This window comes from Cheilinus undulatus, linkage group 23 (genome assembly GCF_018320785.1).
Source record: "Cheilinus undulatus linkage group 23, ASM1832078v1, whole genome shotgun sequence".
Lineage (NCBI taxonomy): Eukaryota > Metazoa > Chordata > Actinopteri > Labriformes > Labridae > Cheilinus > Cheilinus undulatus.
The window spans coordinates 28,195,034-28,210,801 of NC_054887.1; the positions used below are offsets into that span (position 1 = coordinate 28,195,034).

The following is a 15,768-nucleotide window of genomic DNA, read 5'->3' on the forward strand; positions in this document are numbered from 1 at the left end:
ATAACAAGAAGTATGGCTGAGACAATGGGGTGGATGGTTGCTCAATGTGGTCTACGTGGATGAAAAAAATCAAAATATATTGAGCGGTAAACCAGGCACTCTAAGCATGAAAAAATGTAACAATGATGAAGGAAATGCTTAATTAAAGGCCTTTATTTTACAGCTACTTAGGGATTTCTTTGCTTGAAATACCTCTATACTCTTCCTTAGTTCATGCTTGTATGCTGTGCTTTTATTTATTCAAATATACTCTATCTATATTGACTTAAACAGCATAAAACCTTGACAACAGTTGTAATTTAATGGACCGTCTGTTCTCATGAATATATTCATGTGGGTGTATTCGATATCCCACGCAGCCCCTCCCTCTATGTAACGCGGTGGGCGGGTCTTAATCACACATTGTGCTTCCCTGGCTCGCGGGGTTTGGAGGGATTACCGCGGCGGGCTGGGAGAGAGGCGCACCGTCGTCGGTCCAGTGTCCCATAGCGGAGTGGCAGAAAGCGGAGGGAGCCGTGATGGCATGAGCAGAACGGACGATGTTAACGGCCAACTTTCCGCGCGAGGAGAACGAAACGGAGGATCCAGTTTGAGTCCAGAGATTATGCCCGGAGCTGGTGGTGCTGCTGTGGAGAAAAGTTTAACAGAAGTAGGGACACACCAGCGGGAGTAAAAACATGGTAATTATGCGCTTTTTCTGTAAACAAGTTAGCTAACGTTAGCTTAATAACATTTCCCAAACGACAGTTATTGATGTTATCTCTCTGCATTGATGCTTTACATACATAAGGCTTCGTTTACATTGTGTAAAATATGGCCACGTCGGTAAAGGAACAGCTTTTAAATGCCTGCTCCACAAAGAGAGTTGGAAAGTTGCTCTTATTGAAGGAAAGTAGCTCACTGTTGAGTTTTTGTCAGTAAAGCAACATTACGTCCAACTGCCGGTGTTTCGGTATGAAGAGGGACCATATTAACTGGCGAGTTTTAACGTGTCTAATTGTTTAAAAGAGGCAGGCGTAGAAGACTTACACTGTCCTGACAAATCCCTCATTGTTTTTAGACAATTTGATAATTATTGTGTACATTATCACAATTACAAACTACATTAAGACATCGCTTATTATCTTCAGCATCTTTTCTAGCGACAGCAACCTCAGACGAATACATCTGGGCTGCAAGTTGCCAGTCAACATGGTCACATTTTAAACCGCAACACCGACTAGTCAATACACGTTCTGTTTGCTCCTCTGAATATACCAACGTGCAGTTCATGTGATAATAATGTAGTAACTCCTGGTGTGACATTGTAATTATCTTTAATAGAAGAGGATGTTTTACACTCCTCGTGAGTCCTTTGGATTCTTTCCACAATTCGACACACATCCAGTCCCCTGCTTTATGCATTTCCTTAAAATTTCTTTCGTAATGCTTATCCTTACTATCTTCGTAATCCCACAATCATTCTCTACTAAAATGCACTGCGGTTAGCGGTTAGGAGAGCCCGTCAGAGGCTGTTTTAAAAGCTCTTATATCATGTTTCACCACTCTACCTCTGTGGTAGCACTCATGAAGTGAAAGGACATTAAAGTGACAGATTTTGTAATGGACTTTGGTGGGGATGAATTGAGGTTCCTTTTAAATCTTCGCCTGGCCAGACGTTGAACTTGTCATGATGTCTGGATTCATTTAGACACTGTGCTCAGACGACTCTGCTATCATCCAGGCGTCTTTTCATCAATGCATCATGTTGACTGTTTGCAAAGCAGTATGTGCACCCAAAGGCAAAAAAAAAAAAAAAAAGGTGGTCGAGCAGGTTCACCCAATGTCTGTCATAACAAAGTCATCTGAGGTGGATATGGATAACAGGGTGGGTGTAGGGCTGGGCGATACGGACTAAAGTCATATAAATACTGTTTAGCTGAACGATGATACATATCTTTCCTGTAAATAAAAAACATTTGAAAAAGACAGAATCAGAAAATTTGCCATGATTCTAGTACAAATCAAATAATATTGAAAACTGCTTGATATCTCACAGCACTAAGCTCAAGTCCCAGACACCTACTACCGGCATTATTATAAATTGCAGACAAACTTCTAAACCCAGTCTGAATTGTACAAAAACACTGCCAACATCAGCAGTACACTGTGTAATGAAACTCAATAACATCACTGTCTTTTGAAATATGCCACCTGATATTCCATAGACATAGTGGGTGAGCTTCAAATGTGAAGTCTTATTGTTGATGAAGTAGCGTATTGCAATATCATCCTAGAGTGCAGGAGTACAGGACAACAATGGCAGTAAACCGCTGCAGAAACTGTTTGAATGATGGCATAAGTAGCTTGATATTGGATATTAAATGTTGGTCCTCTAACAGTACATTTACTGGAGGGACATATCAATTAACAGATTAAAAAGAAAGAAAATAAAAGGGTGTCAAATATACTTAGTTGACCTGCCCAAGCACCATCTTTGTGTCTGAAACAGTTAGCTATAGCATCTGTCCACAGCTGTTTTTTTTAGCACTGGTAGTGCCTACAGTGTCCTTTTTAGAGTGCTTCTTGTTGCTACTTAATAAAAAATGACTCCTGCTGTCCTTGGTAGAATCTGTAACATTGTTTTGATGTAATGTGTGCTTCATAATTCTGTATTTCAAGGTAATATGACACAGAAAACATGAAGGCAGTGTAAAGGAACCATGTCCTGACACAGACTTCATGGAGCTGTAGCTGTATCCTTGAAAAGATGAGTTGAATTTGTTTCCCCACACACACATTGTCAGCAGTCCCGTCCATTCCTGATTTTGATTGGACGTTGAGAGAGAAGATACCTAGATGAGTGCAGTGTTGTCCCAAAAGTTGAACAGTTCCCAACTGAGAGTGCTCTCAGCACAGCAACAAAAACAGCTGAAGCTGAGGATGGCTTTTCTCACCAAGGGTGCTGAGAATGCTGGACTACATTGGTTTTGAATTAAAAATAACTGCTACCAGCTAAAAAAGCACTGGCTGTGGACACAGGTCCGTAAGGTTGTCATAATTTTCTGTTCTCTTCTATGCTCTGTGGTATCAAAAATAGGGGTGAGAGAAAAAAATGATAGAGTATAGTATCGTGATATTTTGTCTGGTGATATATCATGATATCGTCTCGTCCTCCCAAGTATCGATTTTTTAAAATTAATTGCTAATATGAACTGAAGTCTATGATAATGGGGAAAAAAATCAATTGTTTGGACAATTGTTTGTCCAGTGAGGTTGGCAGGGGTGACGGTCATCCAGCAGGAGAAAGTTAATACAACAAACATGGAAGCACCAGGGGGAAGGACATTAAGAATGCAAAAAGGGCACGAATGAGATGGACATGACACATGAGAATTTCAAGAAGTGCTACATGAAAATAAAATACTGCGAAAGTACGACAAACATGAGGGCAAGTCTAATGCTGAATCAGCTAAACAGTCAAAAAAATGTTATGTATCGCAATATATGGTATTGCAATACTCACTGTATTGCAAAATGTTTAAAATCACAATAATATCGAATCATGACCCAAGTATTGTGATATCGTATCATGGGGCCACAAGTGATTACAAACCCTAATCAAAAACGACAGAAACTTGATGTTCTCCAGTCAAATTTTTAACCAAAAAGACTTTGGCAACATTTGGGAGAGTGTATGGAACCGCCAAAGAGAGATTTATAAAGTCTACATTTCTGTCTAATCGCACAAATACGTTGACAATATTTGGAAAAGTGGGTGGAACTGGCTGGGAGCAAGATATCATCAAGTGATATCATTTGATTTTGCTGGTTGTGCAGTAGGGCTGAATGATTTTGGAAAAAATATTTAAGTGCGATTTTTTTACCCAATATTGTGATTTAATATGGGATTATTTCTTAAGTTCCTCATCTCATGCATTTCACAACAAAAAAAGCGATAATTCATTCTATACTATGGCTGACACAATATTAGATTAAAGCAGGGCAGAACAATTTTTTTAAAATATTGAATTTTGATGATTTTTTACTCATTTTGCAAATTTCATATGAACTATTGTGCTAAAGGGAATGGTAAGTGTTAAATAATTCTCATATTTAATAAGAAAAATGCACAAAAATTAAGAAAATAGGATTTTAAAATAGGGCACAAGAATGATTGCATGATATATAATGCATAGCATCACTGCTGCAAAAAATGTCTAAACTGGTATTTGACACAAATTTCAGGTTAAAGAAATAATGCACCTGCTGCGATTTGAAAATTGCAGCAGGACATATTGCGATTTAATGTAATTTGCGATTAATTGCCCAGTCCTATTGTGCAGTGGTTAGCACTGTTGCCTCACAGCAAGAAGTTTCCTGGATAGATTCCTGGTCAGGGCCTCTCTGTGCAGAGTTTACATGTTCTCGCAGTGCACGTGTGGGTTCTCTCAGGGTACTCCAGCTTCCCCCACCGACCAAAGGCATGCTCGTTAGGATAAGTGGTTACTTTTCAGTGACTAGGTGTGAGCACTATAAATGCTCCTAATTAAAAAAAAATGGATGAACGTTTCAAACAGATTAATGAGTCTTGTAAAAAATCCTTTTGCTGAGCGTTAGGTTTGATATCATTTTTCAGAATCAGCATCAACGTAAACCCTATCGACACAGATGATTACCATGTCCCATTTCATTAACATATAGTTATACTTTGAAAACATTGCCTAGCCCTAGGAGGGGGAATGATTTGTGAAGTTGTGTACAAGTTCCTGTTGCTTTTCAGAGCTCTCTTGGAAGGGGGTAAATGGTCATACAGTATGTGCCTTCCTGGTTGAATAACATGACGTGTTATGACAGAAAAACAGATTCTTCTCTGACCCAGTTACAGGGGTACTCACATACTGAGAGCTCTACTAATGTGTGCCATCCTGCACAGAACATACTTCACATTGAAGAGCGATATGACGGCTTTTAAAGGAGGAGAACAGGCCGTGCTGGCTTTTGTGTTGGCGTACAGTTCTATTGACTTCAACTCAATTTAAAAGTCCCCACAAATTGCTTTAGGATGGCAGTTTCCTCTTTCAGTATGACTTGATGTGAATATAATTGTGAAGAGGCTGCGACTGTTCTTTAGAGACACATGAACACTGCATTTTCTGCCAGTTAACACCCACATACACAACTGTGCGTTACATTGTCCTGCTGCCTGTACACTCAGGTACACAAGAAAGCATTTTTCATCTCGTGACATTTTTATGAGGCATTCAGGGGCCTCCGAGAGGCCATCGAGTCCTCGCTTGTTAAGGCTTTATTTGACAACACTCAGGGGATACTTATCGAAGTGTTGACTGAGTGTGTTAGGCTTCACATAAACACACTTGCCCAGTGCAAACATATTGTTTACTGCTGATCGTGCAGCATGAAGTGCCTAACCTAAAGGCACCTCAGCATTACTTGCTGTGGAAGGATATAGCGTTAGTCATTTTCCTCCAGCGTGTTTTCCAGACAGCGGCTGCAAAGTCTAGTGTCTATAAGAGAGGCTACAAAGAGAGGAGAGAGTTGGTTCTAGGTAATGAAGGTAGGAGAAATCACACTGCAGCAGCAGCTCGCTCTTTTCCTCTTTAACAAGATGATTCTGATTATATCCTGGTAACAGAACTCTTCTGGCTCTGAGAAGAGAATTAACTACTGACTCACTGAACACTGTTGTTCATCTTAGAAAAATCATCAGTGTATATTTTGATGCCTGTTTTAGACTGGGTGCATGTTTGCTGCATGGTGGCTGCAGCAAGAGTTTACTCAGATTTGCACAGTCAGTGCAGCTTGTTGGCTGCAGTGTTAATTTTGGCTGCTATTTTTAATTTGGGTCTTATTTTTAGTCTTTAAATGAAATGCATTTTAGTTTTAGTCTTGTTTTAGTTGATAAAAACTCAAAACATTTTAGTCTAGTTTTAGTCCATAGAAGTCCTCACATTTTAGTCTTTACTTTTAGTCCAAGCATTTATTTTCTTGCCAGAATCTGGTATCAAATCATGGTAGTGTATTCTCTGCACCCTGTCAAACCTGGGGTCCCTGCTTTCCACATGCTGGGGGCAGAATAGCTGCAGCTGCATTGGTTATTTGAGATATTTACCCACAGTGGAGAAATATCATGGATTTTGAATGTCCTACGAAAACTACATTACATTTTAGTCTAGTTTTAGTCATCTAGTCATCTAGATTTATTGGGAGCCAGAGGAAATTCAGAATAAAAGCATTCCGGACAAATTTCTACATAAATGCGGAACCAGGCTTTCACTTTGAAAGCACAAAGATGCAATGTAATTTATCTGTGTTTATTTTGCACACATTGCAAGCATATTTTACAGATAGGGACATACATTTCTGCCAAATTTAGGTCAATATTACTCTCTAAATATCACTTTATTGTTTGTTTTGGCTGAGAGACGTGCATGGTTTGCAGCAAAAATAGGCAAGACATTTTTTTCTAGATACTAGGCACACAAGACATGACAATCAGGAAGGCCATCTGAAAGCCCCTACTTGTGCACAGCCATTACCCTGCTACCAGCACCCTGTCTGAAACAGCCATAAAGCCACGGTCTCAAGAAGTGTGGAAGAATTCAAATTTTTAGGACCTTAGTGTTGTTGTGAAGATAAAGATGGACAGGTATCTAAGGGCATTTTAAAACCTAACAGTAGTGATTTCCTCCCATTAAAAGGACACTTGCATTTCCTTCATTGGTAGGCTCCGTGTGTTGTTAAATGAATTACTTAAACCTTTTAAAATGATCGTTTTTTCATACTTGGAAGCCTTGATATAGTAAAGCTGCAAGAAAAATGTGTCCCAGTTGTCATACATAATGTACTTCTAAACATTTGCTCAGTATTTCTCCTCACCTCACAAGATTACGCTCTCTGGAGGACCCATAGGTGCAGATGCCGGAGCCAGAATGAGATTAGCTCTGGTACAATGAAAAGAGAAGGAGACTGATACCAGTGAGGAAACTGATGTTCAGGCAGGTAGAAGGGCTGTGGTTTGTTGAAATATCACATAGATGGTTCTTAAAGGTCGGCCAACTCTCAAGTGTCTTTACATTTACGTAAATAGCTTGCATGTTGTTGTGTACGGTGTATAATTAATGCAGCCCGTGGCCTTTCTTCTTGCTATCATTAGATCACTTTCAATGCTGCATATTTGTGTATTTCTGTGTGTCCGTGTGCGTTTTTGATCTCAAGGAAGCTGGATGGGGGTGTGCTTCCTTCTCTGAGATCCTGACAATATTCCCTCAGGGCAGCCGTGTGGCTTTCTAAGATTTTCTTCCTCTTTAGATGTCAATAAACAGAGGACTGTTTTTCTCGAGGTCTAATTCCATTGTCTTGGCAGAGAGATGTGTTTTTCAGAGAAATAGCATCTGTTATCAGTCAAGTCAGTTTGGGTTTATTATTGCTGAGAAATACTTGATTTAAAGATGGCGTTCATCTCCAGGCGTCACAACCTTGTTTACCTACATGAACAGAAATCATAGTTGGTTTTGTCTTCTTTCTTTGCAGTTGTTCATTTTTCTTCTAATTTATGCACTGATTTTTTATGACAGCTTAACATTACCAATTGCAAATGAAAAATTCCAAAACCTGTTAAGTATCAAGCTTCTGAAATGCAAACTTGTGTTACTGTTATGTTATGTAATCCCTCTAAACTGGATATCTTTTGTAGTTTGGACTGCTGGAAGGACAAAGGAAGACATCGGTTCATGATTGGTTCAAGGAAATTGTGATTACCTTGGGAGTGAAAATAATTGAGGGATCCGTCAGCTGGGAAAACAAAGACGGTTCTGGCTGTAAAACTGCCGCCTAACACAACAAAACACAAACAAAAGCAGGAACAGGGTCCACTTGTCACCTTTCTATTTTCCCTCGTAGAATCCTGCAGGAGCACAAAACCTCTAAGTCCTCATTTCAGACTCACAGTCTGCTTACTTATTTCTTTTTTATTAAATCACTGACACTGAGAAAGGAATAACCTGAGATGTCTCTGCATGTTGTCCCCAGTGATTTAATAAAAATAAAATGCAAGAAGAAAATAAGAGTACTTATTTTATACAAAGATGAATGGAGTATATCCATGCTTGTTTTGTTTGTCAGTGTATGTCATTCACAGTGATTGGAGTTCTCTACAGTATTGATGAGCTGGAGCTCATTATTAAGTTTGACTAGGATCGAAGTATTGTCTGAGTGAATCAATTTGTTGTTTGGCTGTTTGATTAGTTAATTGACAGAAAACTGCTCTGATTACTCAGGATTGATTTTCAGTCAATTTTTAAGCAACAGCATCATATTTTCATTTTCAAGCTAAGGAAATTTTAACTTCTCTCTGTTTTATCCAGTTACCTGGGGGGGCTTTTGGGCACATTTCAAGCCTAAGCAAGGATTCCACATTTTGACAAAATACTTGCAGAAAAAATATCCAATTCTTGAGATGAGCACCCTAACTCACAGCCCTTTGCCCTCTTCTCCAATCTCTCTTCGGCTCATTTTAGAGACATGACAAATGAGGCATTCTTAAAATGATCAATTTCCTCACATTAGCTAGAGACATTAAGATAAGATAAGCCATGATTGATGCCCTGGAGGTGGAGTTTTTGCTACAGCAGCACAAGGACAAAAAGTTGAGAGAGATGAAGTTTAATGAATAAAAGAAGGGTGTAAGTTGAGAATAGGAAATAAAAATGCAAGCTATACAAGAGTAAATGAAGACAAAAGTAACGTTAAACTGACAGCAGTGAGACAGAAGATGTAAGAATATGCAAACAGGAAAATAAAAATAAAAGAGAAAGAAAACTTGAAATTATTTGTTCTAATGTGATTAAGGTTCCAAATTAACCAATTCAGTTTTCTAAATAGCATTGAGTACTAGTTTGTCCTCTTAGGTGCGCCATAGTTAAGCTAGATACAACTCATTGTTAGCCTATTCCTGCTTTCCCAGTGATGGAAAATAAGGAAAAAAGTACTCCAATGAATGTCACATTTCACTTTAAAGAAATCACAGCTCAGTGGACAGTTCTAAACTAATCTGCTCCTTGTGACATTTCTCCTTATAGATTTTAAAATTTAACAGATTTTTTTCAACTTGAGAGACCCCATGATAAATAATTTCTGGTTGTACTTTTTTACTGATTTGATCGTACAGTGTGTGGTGTAGAATGAGAGGATAAACACATCACGCCGTACACTAACAGATTCTGTTCACTGACTACCAGAGTCTCTTAGTCTATTTTTGACTCTCAAATGGCCAAATCTTTTGGGTCAAAAGTAACCTTAAAAACCTTTAAAAATGTTGGAATCATTAGTTAATAATCAAATCAAATCATTCCTCTCCTGTTATCACACTTTAAGTCCGTATCAGTCTGGGTTCAGAGGGAAATCATAGCACGATCATCATTGTTAAATCTGTTACCACTTATATTAGTTGTTTAAGGGGCAAGTGGAAATACTGAGCTGCACTGTTTGTAGATTTAAGTAAAGCTTTTGACGCTGTTGACCACATTTTGCTAAGCATATTGAGGTCGACTTTGATTTGAAATCCTGCACACAGTTCCAGGATTATCTGTCACAGTGTTGATAGTGTGTTGTTTTAGGGGAAGAATGTTCCACAAGACTCAACACTAGGTCCTGTTTTGTTTACATTATATATCAACAACATTACATCTGTTATTACAAATTTTAATATCCATCTTTATGCCGACGACACAGTTCTATATAGCTTTGTCAACACTACACATTCAGCCATTGACATCCTCCAATAAGCCTTTGATCAACTGCAACATTCTCTGTTTGAATTACAGCAGGTTTTATCCTAACAAGAAGTAAAGCACTTAGCAAAATACTGTATGAACTACAAAGTAAAAGCATAACAAATCACAAGTTTCTTTAGAAAGTCTCTTAGATTTATTGATCACATTCACCGGGTTACTCAAACGGAGAGATTAACTGGATGTGAACTCCTGAAAAGTGTAAATTCTGTCACTTGAACTGAGATAAGTGGACTTTTGTGTGTCATTTTGTACATGTGCTCCTGCAAATTTCTGAATATATACTAGTGTTAGTGAATCCCCTCGAAGCAGTCTTCTTCTTCTAGTGGAACACAACTGCAGCACTTACATAGTGAAACAAAGAGTTAACATTGTAGAATACATCTCTTTGTTTTTATTAAATTCACAAACAACACATTGATAAAAAATTATGAGCAGTAATTGTTTGACAGCACCAACTGAAATTGAGAAATTTAGCAGTTTTTTGAAGATTATCTTCCTATTTTGAATTTTATGAAAGCAACACCTTTTTACAGTGGGGCTGTGGAAACAAAAGGCTGTAAAAGTTGTGAAATGCTTAAAACACCTGGTGGAACAATTCACAGATAATGACTAAAACTGGCAACAGATGGGGTACAAACAAAAAGAGCACCCAAGGACATATGTGGAGGTGTTCATCACTTGAAACTAACTCAGAAGTAGAGCAACACATCAAGAAGGATCTGGGGATTTTATTGTCTACAGTACATACTTTCCTTAAAGATTCAGAGAATCTGAAGCAATCTCTCCATGCATTGGTCAACCAGTGCTGAATGGAAGTGATCTTCAGGCCATCAGATGGCCCTGCATTATAAACAGACACCATTCTGTTGTTGATATCACTGCTCACAGTAGCTTTTCAAGAAGCCACTGATAGTTAATTTAGTTCATCACTACATCAACAAATGCAAGCTGAAACTCCCTACAGGGAACTGTAAATAAACCAGATCTAGAAAAAGTACTGCCACTCTATTTCAGTTCAAAGTGTTCCAGCTTTTTAGGAAATTTGCCTGTAGATAGGACAGTAGGGTGTTTGTTTCTACTCTAAATGTCTTGGCTCAGCTTATTGTTGTGCTCTTCTTCGACACAGGGCAATAGTTTTGGTGGTAACCCTGGCCCACTCAGTCTCCCATCAGCGCCACAAATCTCTGTGATGATCCCAGCCGTGGCCTTTGTTCGGCCAGTTAGAGAGGAAGGACCGAATGGGAGCAGTAAATGTTGTTGAATGGGAGCTGATTGATGGTCTTCACCCTCCTCGCCTCGCCTCATTGGTTGTTACAACGAGGTGTGAGTCCCCGCTCACTCAATTGCGTCCGTTGTCCGGGAAACCAGTGGAATCTGTGCCGTATCCAGAAATAAACGACTGCTGAAACTTATGAGAATGAGGGAAGATGTGAGCGAGTGAGAGAGGAGTGTGAAAACAGGAGCAGCGTGTGACGTATGAGTGATGGAGACGTTTCACACATGTAGATACAGGTTTATCTCCCTGCTTCCTCTTTCTCTCGCTGCTCTGGATTAGGGATTGAGTGGGCTAAGCTGACAGTGAATAAACACACATCAGCAGCGGTGTGTGAGTAACACGGTGTGGATTAACCAGCACACAAATGCTCTGCCCATTAAAATGATCCTACACATACTCGTAGCTGTTTTCCCTCTTTAGTCACAACACATAAAGCTGATTCAGTGCCAATTATTACACTTCACAGAGCAGATGTAAGAAGCTAGCTGTCTACTTTTTTCCCACCCTTTTAACATATTATCCTCAAAGTGCTCAAACTCAACAATACAGCTTCTGCAGTCATTAAAACACATAATGGATTCATATAATAACTGCAAATAATGTGGTCCAGCTCAAGCTTCTATGGAAGGCATTTAGTTGGCTGTTTGTAGAGTGCTGTGATGCTTAGAGCACATGCAGTTGTTTATTTAACCAGGCATCTTCAGTCCGTACATTACTGCAGTCATTTCTAAAAGATGGTTTCCTGTGACGTCTGTTCAATTCACTTTTTATCAAATTGTCCTCACAGTCCTCTAGCTGTCTATTCTGTGTGCTTGCTGGAGAAAATCTGACGTTTCTGACAATTCTCAGGCTTTGTAAAAGGAAAACAAACAAAGACAGTTGATGTTCATGGACATACAGCTTATTCTGTTGCTCTGCTGTTAGCTCTAATAGCAGAAGAGGTGTGAGATTTATTGCTTGGAGCAGGTGTCCTTCCCTGCTGTCTTTCCCTTTGCATGTCAACCTTTCTGAAGGAACAGTTTGAAACCCACAGTCTTACAAACATGGGCAACATTACTAGTTATTTTCTTCTTTTTAGCTCTTCGGTTACACGATGTATTTGTCAGTATAACAGTTCTGTTTGATTTACAATACTGAAAACCATTATATGAAGCAAGATTTCTACCTCTAAAGCCACATATTTAGATATATTTGGGTTTACAGCAGGTCCTTCGGGAAAGCAAACACTTCAAAGGCTTAACTTGGTGCAGCTTTTTTTTTTTTACTTTAATACTTTTTCAAAACCATGTGTTTTAAAGCCATTCAATCTTTGTTGCTTAAATGAAAAAGATCTAGAAAGTACTAAAACTTAGGAGAAGGAAGGAATGGATCAGTCAAAGGCCCTTGTTACATTTTACATTAATGGCCGTTCACACATCAAATGACTGCACTTAAGTACATGCATTCATAGCATGCTTTAACAATATGTCCTCAGTGATGACCTCTGTGTTGCAACAATCTCAGCTGTCCTTACACCTTAAATGTTAGTAAGGCGTAAACTCTGTCTCAAGTAAGAACTTGCATTCAGACTAGAACCTACGCAGTTTTTGCAAACCACAACAGATCTCTAGCAAATGCTGAAGTTCCCACCACTCTGAGTGAGGCTAGGCAGACACAGATGAAGCCATGCTTTTGTTTACTTGTGGAATAGAGCATATCAAACCAGTTGTTGTGTCTACAAAACCAATCCAGTGAGGATGAAGGCACCAATTATGAGCCAGGCCATCTCATCCAGGAAAACCTCCTACGAATGCAGTCTGAGTTATCAGGTATCAAACTGTGTCGGTACTCACTGACAAACACTACACTCTAGACCAGTGGTTCTCAAGTGGTGGGTCGGGACCCAAATGTGGGTCATGAACAAGTGCCTGGGAAAAAAATAGTGGTGAAAAGTCTATAATGCATTGAAGCCCTAAGAGGATACAGAGCCATATTTTTTATTTGCTTACTTTTCCTGTGATAACATACATTTCAGTTCCCAGTCTCATCTAACAAACTTTTGTAGAATAACAAAGCTAGTTTTCCGAAGATAACAAGGTAATTCCACACCAGTTTACTAAAATTGCATGCTGTCCAGGGGGGACAGCATGCAATTTTAAGGGAGTAAAAATAACATGTATGCATGCTTTTTGTATCGATGCACTTTTGAACATGTTTGACTTGTCCTGTCTTTTTGTTCAGTCGTTGTTCTGTTTAAGGTCCAAACTACAGCATTTTCCATAAATAGATTGAGGCAATTGAAAAGTGTACAAGTTAATCCGAAAATATAGTTTGTTGCAGCCCTTGAATGCAACACACAACTTGCATTTTTGAATTATCAGTTGATCCATCTTATTTTGCCGTTTATTAAAGGGATACTTCAACATTTTGGCTAATTCGCCCATTGTCATAATTCCTATAGTCTTAGTAATACGTTCGTTACCTTCAGTTGTCGGTGCAAGCTATTTTTAGATCGGTGCTGCCGAGTTCGGACCTGCTGTGCCAACTCAATGTAAGCAGACGGTATTCCGGCTTTCCCTCATCAAACTCATCAAATACACAGTCCAACAACTCCAAAACGCTCTCGTGGACAAGTTGTGACCTGTACATTCACCATGCTATGAAATAATCATGGAACATTACAAGACGGAGATGTTTTAAAGCTAAATGCAAAGCCAGAACTACACTCTAGACACGGCTGCTGCACTGTGTCACTCCACCCACTGGTTTACTCAAGAAATATTTCAGAGTATTTGCTTCGTGTGTCGTAATGTTACATAATTATACATTGTTATTTCATAGCGTGGTGAATGTACAGGTCACAACTTGTCCACGAGAGCGTTTTGGAGTTGTTGGACTGTGTATTTGATGAGGGAAAGCCGGAATACCGTCTGCTTACATTGAGTTGGCACAGCAGGTCCGAACTTGGCAGCACCGATCTAAAAATAGCTTGCACCGACAACTGAAGTTAACAAACCTATTACTAAGACTATAGGAATTATGGCAATGGGCTAATTTGCCAAAATGTTGAAGTATCCCTTTAAATCCCTATATAAAAGATTTTTAGATGTTAATCTCAGGTAGTTTGGGTAAATATGAAGAGAAAGACCAGTTGCATTTGTTCTCCCCTGTCCATGTTTTACAGGCTTGATTAATATTCCAAATTCAGTGAATCCTTTTAAAATTGATCGGAGGCCTGCACCCTGTAAAACCCTGTCTGGTTGTGTGGATGAGACCTGAAAAAGCCCTAAGCAACCCAAATTCAGCATACTGTCAGAACAGACAAAGAAAACAAAAAATCATTCATTTTTTGCTGCCTATTTCTGGTTCTGAAATATCTTTAATATTTTAGTTGGAATAACCAAAATAGTTTTCTGTCAAAAGAATTCAATATTAGTTTCATGTACAGAGCAAACCAAGCAATGAACAAATCATTCCTGCTGCTCACACACCTACCATTCACTGTTATGTAATCCTCAGAGAGTGTTTGCATGTGTTGGTGTGTTGACAGAAGAAAACAGGTCACTCAGACTGCGTGTGGATGTATTTTATAGTTACTATAACCATAGCTCTGGATTGTACTCTTGCCAAAGTTTCGTTGGGCTCGCTTCTCGTAAGTACTCTGGTGTGTGATAGTGTGTATTAGTATGTGTCTAAATGTGTATTTGTAGCACAGAGTGGCGCTATGTTCTGAATCATGCCTCCAAAAATGGAGCGTCTCTCTGTAGAGGTGTTGAATGTAGCCTGACTGTTTCCTCTGATATATTTGGTATCTAAATACAGAGCAGATGAGTGTACAGTATGTGTCTGCATGAGTGCTCTGTAGTACTATATGTTCTAGTATTAAAATCTTCTGGACTCAGCATGCTTTCAGGAAGGATTGTTGTAGCTGTAGAGCCATTTACTCCTCTGTCTGAAACCATCATTGGGTTTAAAGAGGAGTTCCACCTGCAAAACAATCAAATCACCAACTACAGCAGGTTTTCTTAGCAAGTGTAGGGACTCAGCTAAGAGGATAAGTATGATAAATGTCACTGTGGCAGTGTGTAGCATCTCCAGGCCTGAAACTGTCAGAATGAAAACATTTAAAGAAGCTAGTGTGTTGACATGACCCTGATGGTTCAGTGTGGATTGATATTCACTGCTACAGTGAGAAAATAAGAGCACTACTCACAGCAAGAGTGGAAATGGAAGATGGTCAAGGACTGCAAATAATGAATGTGTAAAAACCTTCATCCTTCAAGGGTGCTGGGTTCTTGTAAACCAACAACAACAATAAGACAATATTAAGACTCGGGATGCTCTGATTGATCACCTGCTAATTATTTATTAATGCTTCTAGTCACTGATCACCAAAGCTCATCGCCTGCAGTTATTTCTCTGATGCCTGTGGCTGAGAGAAGCACTGTGTGTGTGCTGTAGTGTAATTATACTGGCTAACTGACATGTCAGCCAGTAATTATTTAGCATATCACATTGTGAATCACCACCTCCACACTTACACATATCTACAAAGCAGACTCCAGTTTGGTTTAGTACAGTTTGGTACAGTAAACTAGGGCTGGGTATTGTTAAGAACCTCACGATTCAATTCAATTTTGATTCTTTAGGTTGCAATTCGATTCGATATCGATTCGATTCGATATTGATTTAAAAGCTTCAATGTCGATTCAATAAGAA

The 15,768-nt window shown here is 39.0% G+C and overlaps 1 protein-coding gene across 1 annotated transcript in view; it reads left to right on the forward strand.

Moving 5' to 3' along the window:
* Nucleotides 1–454: 454 nt before the first annotated feature.
* Nucleotides 455–15,768, forward strand: part of tmcc3 (transmembrane and coiled-coil domain family 3) — a 49,255-nt gene continuing 33,941 nt past the window's right edge. Inside the window, exon 1 of the mRNA XM_041780870.1 lies at nucleotides 455–680. Within this exon, the coding sequence (XP_041636804.1) occupies nucleotides 678–680 (3 nt within the window). The 5' untranslated portion in view covers nucleotides 455–677. The remainder of the gene's footprint in view (nucleotides 681–15,768) is intronic.